The sequence below is a fragment of the Arachis hypogaea genome, chromosome 7 (assembly GCF_003086295.3).
Source record: "Arachis hypogaea cultivar Tifrunner chromosome 7, arahy.Tifrunner.gnm2.J5K5, whole genome shotgun sequence".
Lineage (NCBI taxonomy): Eukaryota > Viridiplantae > Streptophyta > Magnoliopsida > Fabales > Fabaceae > Arachis > Arachis hypogaea.
Window position 1 is genome coordinate 61,423,029 of NC_092042.1, and position 11,298 is coordinate 61,434,326.

An 11,298-nucleotide genomic window follows, 5' to 3' on the forward strand; every position below is an offset into this window, starting at 1 on the left:
TGTATGTTCTTCGGCAATCTGAGAATAATTATTAAATTCTGAGCAACTTAAAGCATTTCCTTAGTCTGGAACTTTTTAGATCGCATTATCTAAGGACACTGGTTTCTTGGTTTGCATGCCAGCTACAATTGAAGGCGATCAGATTCAGATTGATAACGTGTCTTAGAATACAAGTATTATTGGCAATAATCTTCAGGTCCGGTATGAATATCATGTAACAGAGCTGGCACAATACAAGTTAGCTCCAAAGCTATCCCATTTAATTTAAATAGCTTCCACCAACTGCTAAGATACTTAAAGGCTCCTCCTTAACAGGATTTCCTTTTTCTTTCAAGTTCCATCTTAAATGTCATTGCAAATGCAAATGTTGATTGGGGATGCTACGTACTTAGATACAACGATATCCACAACTGGATACTGTGTCTTCCTTAGAGATTCACTAAACTCTTCAAAATCCAATAAAGAAGGTGTTCCAACAAAAAATGCTCAGCAAATTCTACAACCGTAGTAATATGGATAGTTAGATTACTTGAATTTTTTCAGATTCTCATATTTCCTCAATGATGATGATAGTATGTCAGAAATTTATTTATATGGATGACCTCTAATCTTGCCACTTTTTTCAAGACAAGGTGGCAACATGATTTCTAAAATTGGTCCACATTCCGGGAAAGCATCAAATTGCAAACAATCATATTAAGTAAACTAAAATCAGCCACTAGTATATAATACATATTAGAATATAAAATACACATTAAAAATAAGTTAAATAATACATGTTTTTATACTTAAATATATAGGCTACGTTTGTTTACAGAAATAGGACATTGAGACAGGGATACTAAGACACAAAATTATGTTTGATATATGAGACATGAAAAGAGACATTGTGTCCAAAGACACTGAGACATAGACACAGTGGTACACAGTGACACATGTCTGCTATTTGGTTTGGTGAGACATAGATTTTCGAAGGATACGGATGGACACGAATACATTAAATTTGTATACCTCCAATTTAGTGAGATACTAAGACACAACTTGTGAGACACTAATTTTTTACTCTTTTTACCCTTATTGAAATTTTAAAATTTGTCCTCTTATCTCCCTAAACCTTTCTTTTTTCTCTTCCTCTTTTAGATTCTATAACTAAATTTATATTTCTATTTTCTTCAAAAAAAATTGTACATTTAATTTTTTATTTATTTAAATTTTGATTAATCTTTGATAAATTCTGAGCTTTAGTTTTTTATTTTTTTTAAAAAATATATATATATTTAATATTTGAATGATAATTTAAGATGATATTAGAAGAAATAAAAAATATTAAAAGAAATAAAAATTCAATGGTGATGACATGTAGTGTTTGGGATAATGGATGTACAGTAATAATAGTAAAACTTGTGGTAGAATGAAGGGTAATTCAGTCTTTTTAAAATATGTGTGTCTTGTTCTTTATTTTTACCGAATACAATACATAGACACAAATATTTTATGTCCATGTCTTTAATATCTATGTCTTTATGTCTATGTCTGAAATAGTATATTTTGTGTTTATCCTGACAATAAGGACATAAAGATACTAACAAGAGACACAACTTATTTTTCATTTTTTTCATTATTCTTGTTAATTTTTTATAGTTATATATTTTTCTTCTAAAATTTTTTGGATGAAAAAAATGAAAATAAATGAAATTTTCATAATTTATTCTAGTTTATCACCAAATAAAATATAAGAACACAAAATTTTGTATTTTTGTCATTTGTATGTCTTATCTTGTCCTGTTCTAAAAAAAATGCAGTCACAATAATTGATTTTGCTGATTGATTTTAATATACAAATAACATTTTTGAATTGGAAATTTCTTAACTAATTAAGTCAGTCACTCACAACAACTAAGTTCAAATACCTAATATGCAAGTTGGGAAGATTTTTTTTTCCTTACATTTTGCTCCAAATTGAGGGAAAATACCATCAGAGAATGTGATTATAGTTAATTGAAAGTAGTTGTAGGCGGTGGGACTAATTTAGTTTAAACTCCCCTTGCTTAGATGGCAAGACAGTTATTGACTGTACTTTTAAGTTAGTCATGATTTGGACCTTTTTTTTTTTATTTAAAGTCATGTATAACAAATACAACAAAATATCTTTTTAGATCCACCCTTTTAAATGTCACCTTTCACTTTATATAAATTGAAGTTGTTACAAATAACTAATAAAATAATCAACATAGACTTCACCTTAAAGGAAAAAAGAAACAAGGAATAACGAATAATGAATTATTACATTATACATGTTTTAATAGTGTATATACAGTGTTCGTTTAATCTTCAACCGTATTTTCTTCTACTTTTGATCTTTCCATTCTGTGGTGGTGGCAACACTTTTTTCTTGTCCATGAGTGGTTGATTCAAAGAACGATTCCATGTCTTGTTCCATGTCTTTTGCCTACATTCATCAAAATTGAAATAGTTGACAAACGGTATTCTATTCAAAATAAACCTGGCTAGCTTGCTAGGATTTTCCCTTTATGTCACATTTAATAATCAAAGGATAATAAACCTTCCAGTTAGACCTTCAAAAGATTAATCTCCAACAAGTAAATATTCTTATTGGCTACAAGAAAGAAACCTCAGCACGCCATATACAAATCTCAATTGCAAAATGAGTTATTATGTCAACTTAATGCATGATGCCATGATGCTGACTAAGAGATGCGGTTCAAATTCTACTATATATTAAATATATATATTAGTATAGTAGTTATTACTTTATTACGTAGCTTTTAGTTTTTTTTTAAAGGTGAGAATGTAAAATAACGAATGATGTTGCACCAAAAAATAAATTAATAGAAGTAAGAGGGCATTAGGTAGAAAAACGTGAAAGAATAATAAAATGAAGTTACGTGCATGGTGCAAATAATTAAAGTTCTCAACCTTTTCTAATGCATCTTCTGCGGCTTGGGCATGTTTGTCTATATCTTGAGCTACTTTTTCAACAAACTGAGCAGCGTCATGAAGCTTTCCCTCAGGAACAATCTTGGCAACATCTTCAGCTACCTTCTCCACCCCTTCCGCCACTTCTTCCACTGCCTCCGCTATCTTTTCCGCTTCCTTCATTCTTGTTTCTATTTTCTCTATATACATATAAGGTACTATCATCATCATCATTTTTTTCTAATCAATCCGTCATGCCAATAATATATAAATTCGTCTTAGATTACAATTCTATTTAATGGTTTATTGCTGACTTATATAAATCCGTCATGCCAATAATAATATTTTTAAATAAATTATAATTATATTTTTATATTTTATGAATATTAAAATATAAATTAATTTTTTAAAATATTTTTAATATCTTTTTAATTAAGTAAAATATTTTAGACAATTTTAGTATTAATAAATAATACTATATGTTATTCTAAACTTATCTAAAAAAAATATGGGCTAAGAATAAAGACATATACAGTGAGTATTTAGATATGTCTAATACAAGTGTGTCCAAAAGAATATTTTTTTTATTCAAACACAGTCCGACACAAAAATTACACATGTACATACTGGAACTCAATGAAATATTTGAGTTTCATAAGCGATAATAAGTGATGATAACATGACAAATTAAAATAGACCATTTCTAAATTTTACTAGCCAAACAAAATTAAAATCAAAGAACAAAAGTTAAAAAAAAAAAACTGTATATTCTATATAAAAAAAAACTTGTTTAAACGTAAAATCTCGTCTAATTTACACGGGATCAACGAACTAATAGGACTGATAATTAATGAATTAAGAAAACTGCAGTTAATGACATGGAAATTCTAAGTTCTCTCACCTTTGAGTTGTAGCAAAGGACCCCATTTGCCCCTCGAAAAGGATAAAAGTATCGTGAATATCGTTCCTATGATCCAGAATTTCCTGCTAGATGGCAATGTCCCCAACGTAAATGCTAATTATTTAGAGATTATCGTTTCTCTTTTGGTTTTTCTCCAAATTTAAACTCAATTTTAACGCAGAAAATCTCTTCATTAATAGAAATTTTCCAACGATAAAAATTCAAATATTATTTCCAACTTTATTGTTTACAATGCAAAAATTCAGCTATTTATAAATTAACTATTATATAAGAATACATATTTGGAGTTCAAGAAAAAAAAATTTTAATTATATTATTTTAAAAATTTGATTATTTTTTTATAACAGATTTGATTATTCATATTATTTTATAGAGAAAATATGTAAAATAAAATATATAAATATAATAGGTGGTGGATAATAATTTTGTTATATTCACGGACATTTTTGATAAAGTTTATATATATATATATATATATATATATATATATATATATATATATATATATATATATATATATATATATATATAAGTATGGATAAAATATGTTATTAGATTATTAGACTAAAAAAAAAATTAATAATAAAATAATAACAAAAAATAATAATTTTTTAATGATCACCTAGTTTTTTTCAAAGAGAAATTACTCTTTCCTAAAATAAAAAATTACTCTAATATTTCTCAAAGACTTGCAAGTAGTCTGAAAAAAAAGACTTGTCAAGGAGGGAGAAATTATTACTTGTACGTTATTTCACATTATTAAGTGTAATGGCATATATAGAAAACTAAGAAGAGATTAATTAATTCGTTGATTGATTGGAGGAACTAACGAGTAAATATAATTACCAATGAGCAGGTGAAGAAGAAGGATCAACTGGACCGGGTTGAGTACTGCCAAACACACTCATATTCCTGAAAAAATAAATAAATACATAAACAGTCAACATAGAATTTAAATTTATGATTCTCTTAGCTTTAGATATTTGCAAATTTTTATTTTTCCGCACTAACATAATCGGAATTGAAATATTGGAAGGACTATTATATTATATACGTACATCTTTCTAGTGGTGGTGTAACTTGGAAATCTGAATAATCCTAAGTTGTGTTCCAAAACATAGCAGCGATTATTTTTGATGATGTTGGAGTTGATTCGAACGTGATGATGAGTGGTTGGAGGGAGGCCAACTTTTGAAGCTTGAGTTTTGTCCAATGTCCCTAAGCCAAAGCAAGTAACCTTTTGGGTGATGGAAATTGTGTTTGCCATTGATATGTTGGAGATAGAATTTAGTGTTTGCAAATCCTAACAACGTTGTTGGTGAGATTTTTATATCGAGAGGTAACATTTGAAGGGAATAATGGCGTGGCATATATACGAGTATATTTTTTTGGTAAACGGTATGACTTTTAGATTAGGTTATTTTCAATTGCAAGTTGCAAGTTTCGGAAGTAATTAATGCTCAAGTTTCAGTGTTTCGATCAATATTATGTATTGACAATTCTGATTAATCCCTACTATATGATACATAATACATATCACGATTTTTTTAATCATTTTTTATTTTAAAAATTTATCCGTATACCTTAAACAATTTGAATTTGTACTCTCATTCATCAAAGTATAAAAAATCAAGGTGCTGAAAACCGATTCGAACCGCCGATCGAACCGGTCGAATTATAAACCGACAAAAATATCAGTTCGGATTAATGCCAAAACCATCCAATTAAAAAATCGTTATCGGACTGTCAAACTGGCCGGAAAGCAGTCGATTGAACCGAACCTTAAATCGACCAATTTTTGGAGTTTTAGCAAAAATACTACCGTTTTAATCACTTTTGATGCACGTACTAAACGTCTGAATCCCTAAGCCTAAGCATAACCCAACGTCTCATCCCACCCAACCCAGCACAACGGGCAGCAGTCTCTCTCCCTCCCTTCACCTTTAAGCTCGTCATTCTTGTCACCGCCGACGAGCTATCTTCGTCACTTCCGTCCATCCACTGGATTGCTGTCGCACCGTCGCAAGTTAGAGCTTCGAAGATTACAATTGCGTTCATACAGCTCTCCACCATCGTCGCCGTTTCAGCTCTGGAAGCACCATCGCCAGACTCGCCTCCTGCCTCCGTCGCGCAGTTCTATTCTACCGTCGTCAGCGTCAGCTCGTTCCACATGTGAGTTCTATGAACCGATTCCCCCTCTGTTCTATGCTTCTGCCTTCTAGCTTCTAGGTTTTTTTAAACAATAATTGTTGAATAATTAATTAATTATTGTTGAATAATCTGTAAACTTGTTATGGGTTGAATAATTGTTAATTAATTTGTGAATTTTGCTGCTATTATTGTTTAAATAATTGCTTTTAATTAATCTATGAAAATGTTATTGGTCGAATAATTGTTAATTAGTCTATGAATTTTGTTGTTATTATTGATTAAATAATTATTGAATATTTATTGATTAATCTGTGAATTTTTTCTACTGTTATTAATTGAATAATTATCGAATAATCGTTTTTAGTTCATCTGTAAATCTTGTTGTGGGTTGCTGTGATATTGTTATAGATAATTGTTGGATTCATTTATTTATATTCCACTATTCACATTTAGATGATTGTCATTTAAATATGCACTGGTAAAGCTTGGATGACTATTATATCCCTTTGTGATGCTTTGTTACATTTTAAGGTACTTGCTGAGCATGAGATAGTGAGATACACTGCTGTTTTAGGAGTTTCATAGATCAATGAATATACAACTTAGACTTTCTAGGGTAAATCTTTGTTATTGTCTAATGCTAATGAATTTTCTAATCTCTTACTTCATATTTGAGGTTAGAGATGTGAAATATAATCGTAGGTTTATTTAGTTATATTGGTTGTGATTCTTGCTCTTTAAACTTAACTTTTTGGATAAAGTTTTTATGGTGGAAAGTTCTCGATCTATTTATTTCTGTGTTAATTTAATTTGATTACTCGTGTATAAAGTTTTGTGATGTAGTATGGGTGTGGAGTTCAAGTTAAGTGGTTACATTGACAGTTTAAAAATACTAATTATTGTGTAGAGTTTTATTTGTTTCATTTTGGATTCTTCCTTGTTTCATTTAGATTCTTCCCGTTGCAATGGAGAAAATGAAATTGAAAATGCATAGAAAAATGCATAGAAAAATTAATTGGAGCTGGTCTAGTGATTAAATTGGATGTTTATTTATAATTTATTTATTATTTTATTTTAAATTGTTTTTTTTTTGTTGGACTGGTTAAATTAATAAACCAGTAATTAAAGCAGTTCGATCACCGATTCGATTTTCAGAACCTTGTAAAAAATTATCTCTCTCTTTCTCTCTCCATATATATATAACCAATGAATTTGAATCCTCTAAATTTTAAATTTTATTTTAGAGAATAAAATGTGATCTCTTACTATTTATTTCATAAATGAGACAAAAAAATATAAGAGAAAAAATATTTAAAGGTAAAAGATTCAAATTCAAAACGAATATATATATATATATATATATATATATATATATATATATATATTAGTAAAAAAAATGTTAAACTTCATTTTTGTTCCCTATATTTATACTTTTTTTTCTCGTTTTTCTCCATCGCTATAAAATAGCATATTTAGAAAGATTTATCGATAAATTTTTTTTGTCATTATCGGTAAATTTATTGGTATAATTTCTCAGTGAGTGAAAAGTTTATCGATAATTTTTTTTAATTGGAAAATGACCTGCAAATTTTAACTCGTTACCAGCAAAACTATCTTCTAAAATGAAGTTCCAAAATTTGACAAGGTTACCAAATTACAGACTAATTTTCATTTATAATATCGCACTTACAAAACGAGGAAGTTTTCCGAAATTTGACGGATTCATTCTTTCTAAATTTGTTTATGCATATATCAAGCACAAAATTTAATTTAAAGTAATAAAATATATTTAAGTATATGTATAAAAGGAGCCATCATGAATTATTTTGAAATCCCATTACTATATGTATCTTTTCTAAAAAAATATTACAATGGTATTAAATAATATAGGTCACACCTAATTTTATTTAATTTAATCATTACTATACATATTTTATTTAATTTTATATTGATGGAAGAATTAAAATAAGTCTAATCAACCAATTTAAAATATTATTTTAATCATATTGAGATGTTACATTGGTATTTAATAGTCTATGCTAGTATTGTGTTAATAGTAGTTGAGTTAGAAATGAATAAAATTTATAAAAAAATTATAAACTTATTTGATCATTTATAAAAATGAGAGACTATTTTAATTCTCACTGAAAATATTAAGAAATGTTTTAGGCATTACCTGTAAAACTTAATATAATTTTAATATACATTATAAAATTATCATTCACAAGAAAGATTTTAAAATTTATGATTATCACAAATAGAAATGAGTAGAGTTATTAACCTTGATCCATGATAATAATGATATTAGGAAAAATTCACTTTGTCTATTCTTTTGCTTCTTAATTCTTTCTTCAATTTAGTTATTGATGGTGAATGAAGAAGAAAGACTTCATAGATAGAAAGAGAGGACTGAATTCTGATTTGTTTTCATAAAAACCAACTTCCATCAAGTTGGTTATATTTTAAAATAATCATGTAATTTTTTTTTATTTTATTATTTTAATTAAATATTTATTAAACTAATAAAATAAAACACATCACACACATGAGACATCATATAATAATATAATTTCTTACATTCTCCCACTTGGCTCATGTGTCATTATTCCTATTGATGGGTTAAGAAATATTTATCATAATGCGTAATTTTAAGCAATTACTTGCATAGTTTAATTTATGATGATAAGAATAAAACTAGCATGAGTCATAACGGTTGTACATCACGTAATCGACATACATAATCCCTTCTATGTACTACAAAGTTAGCCACATTCTTAACATGAGCCATAATCAGGAAGTATATAACATAATTAGTCCAACAATAATGTCTTCATTGTAAGACAATACCTGATTATTTTAATTCTATTATGTATACAACAAATTGAAAATCAGTTAATACAGAAACATTAATTCATTTGAGCTCAAATTGTCAATATCCATACAACACAAACTTCATTAAACATACATCGATTCTATAAACTCATAATACCCATCCTTTCAACATGACTAGTAAATGTTTTGGGCGATAACCCTTTGGTCAAAGGATCAGTGATGAGCGGATAATTTATACGCTTTTTGGCATTATTTTTAGGTATTTTTTAGTAGGATCTAGCTATTTTTTAGTATATTTTTTATTAGTTTTTAAGCAAAATTCACATTTCTAGACTTTACTATGAGTTTGTGTGTTTTTCTGTGATTTCAGGTATTTTCTGGCTGAAATTGAGGGACCTGAGAAAAAATCTAATTCAGAGGCTGAAAAAGAATTACTGATGTTGTTGGATTCTGACTTTCCTGCACTCGAAATGAATTTTTTGGAGCTACAGAAGCCCAAATGGCGCACTCTCAACTGCGTTGGAAATTAGACATCCAAGGCTTTCCAGCAATATATAATAGTCCATAATTTGCCCGAGTTTTGATGACACAAACTGGCGTTCAAACGCTAACTTCCTGCCCTATTCTGGCGTTAAACGCCAGAAACAGGATACAAGCTGACGTTAAACGCTCAAGCTAGCATAAAAGCTAGCGTTTAACTCCAAGAAAAGTATCTACACATGAAAGCTTCAATGCTCAGTCCAAACACACACCAAGTGGGCCCGGAAGTGGATTTCTGCATCATTTACTTAATTTTGTAAACCCTAGTAACTAGTCTAGTATAAATAGGACCTTTTACTATTGTATTAGACATCTTGGGATTATCCTTAGATCATTTTTGGACCTTTTTTCTTAGACTTGGAGGCTGACCATTCGGCCATACCTGGACCTTTATCACTTATGTATTTTCAACGGTGGAGTTTCTGCACACCATAGATTAAGGTGTGGAGCTCTACTGTTCCTCAAGTATTAATGCAAAGTACTATTGTTCTTCTATTCAATTCAAGCTTATTCTTATTCTAAGATGTTCACTCGCACTTCAACATAATGAATGTGATGATCCGTGATACTCATCACCATTCTCAATTTATGAACGCGTGCCTGACAACCACTTCCGTTCTACCTGCAAAAGCTAGAGTGTGTATCTCTTAATTTTCTAATCAACGATTCACATCGACTCCCCTCTGACAATGGGACATCTGAATCTGAGATTAGAACCTTCGTTGTATAGGCTAGAATCAATTGGCAGCATTCCTGAGATCCGGAAAGTCTAAACCTTGTCTGTGGTATTTCGAGTAGGATTTGGGAAGGGATGACTGTGACGAGCTTCAAACTCGCGACTATGAGGCGTAGTGACAGACGCAAAAGGATCATTGGATCTTATTTCGACACAATTGAGAACCAACAGTTCATTAGCCATGCGGTAGCTGTGCCTGGTATCTTTCATCCGAGACGAGAAATCCGACAGTTGATTAGCCGTACAGAAACCGTAGAGGACCATTTTCACTGAGAGAACGAGAGGTAGCCACTGACAACGGTGATCCCCAACATACAGCTTGCCATGGAAAGGAGTATGAATGATTGAATGAAGACAGTAGGAAAGCAGAAATTCAGAAGGAATAACGCATCTCCATACGCTTATCTGAAATTCCCACCAATGAATTACATAAGTATCTCTATCTTTGTTTTATGTTTATTTTTCTTTTAATTATCAAAACTCTATAACCATTTGAATTTGCCTGACTGAGATTTACAAGATGACCATAGCTTGCTTCAAGCCGACAATCTCCGTGGGATCGACCCTTACTCACGTAAGGTATTACTTGGACGACCCAGTGCACTTGCTGGTCAGCTATGCGAAGTTGTGAGAGACGTGTGAATCATGGTATTGCGCACCAAGTTTTTGGAGCCATGCCAAGGGATAACAATTTCGTGCACCAATCAACAACCATAATATTAGTACTAATGTGCTCTATTGACACTCTTTGTTTCTGAACTTCTTCTTTAACAGAAAAGTATTTTAATTCCATATGCTTAGCACCTTTGGAATACTTGTCATTTTTAGAAAAGAAAACTGTTGCAGAGTTATCACAACAAATTTTTAGTGGCCTAGCAATACTGTCAACAATTTCAAGCCCTGAAAAGAAGTTCCGCAACCACTTAGCCTGAACCATGGCCTCAAAGCACCCCACAAATTCAGCTTCCATTGTAGAAGTAGCAATTATTGACCGCTTCGCACTTTTCCATGATATTGCTCCTCCAGCTAAGAGATACAAATAACCAAAAGTGAATTTTCTTATATTTACGCAACCGGCAAAATCTGAATCTGAATATCCAATCACTTTAAGGTGATTAGATCTCCTATAAGTAAGCATGTGTTCTTTTGTCCCTTGCAAATACCTTAAAACTTTCTTTGC

At 30.1% G+C, this 11,298-nt stretch overlaps 1 protein-coding gene and 1 long non-coding RNA gene across 3 annotated transcripts; one reads left to right on the forward strand and one right to left on the reverse strand.

Moving 5' to 3' along the window:
- Positions 1-2,128: 2,128 nt before the first annotated feature.
- LOC112704108 (uncharacterized) lies at positions 2,129-5,233 on the reverse strand. Of its 2 annotated transcripts, none has more exons than XM_025755657.3 (5): positions 4,918-5,233; positions 4,706-4,771; positions 3,839-3,921; positions 2,938-3,137; positions 2,129-2,449 (listed from the first exon to the last, which is right to left on the reverse strand). In XM_025755657.3, exons 1-5 carry the CDS (start codon positions 5,124-5,126, stop codon positions 2,348-2,350), a joined length of 660 nt encoding a protein of 219 aa, XP_025611442.1. In that variant the 5' UTR covers positions 5,127-5,233; the 3' UTR covers positions 2,129-2,347. The 2 variants fall into 2 exon arrangements, with proteins under 2 accessions (XP_025611442.1, XP_025611441.1); XM_025755656.3 differs by having other exon boundaries at positions 3,839-3,924; positions 4,918-5,209.
- A 464-nt stretch (positions 5,234-5,697) lies between these two features.
- Positions 5,698-9,882, forward strand: LOC140174498 (uncharacterized). The gene is made up of 2 exons (XR_011864053.1): positions 5,698-6,031; positions 9,213-9,882. It is a non-coding gene; the product is annotated as an uncharacterized lncRNA (long non-coding RNA).
- The last annotated feature ends 1,416 nt before the right edge of the window (positions 9,883-11,298 follow it).

Bases quoted from the DNA above. Each gene is read 5' to 3' on its own strand.
- LOC112704108 (XM_025755656.3), bottom strand. From the start codon at position 5,126: ATGGCAAACACAATTTCCATCACCCAAAAGGTTACTTGCTTTGGCTTA. The intron at 3,925-4,705 runs GTAATTATATTT...ATTGCCATCTAG, and splicing joins TCTTCTTCACCTGCTCATTG to CAGGAAATTCTGGATCATAG. The intron at 3,138-3,838 runs GTGAGAGAACTT...ATATGTATATAG, and splicing joins TCCTTTGCTACAACTCAAAG to AGAAAATAGAAACAAGAATG.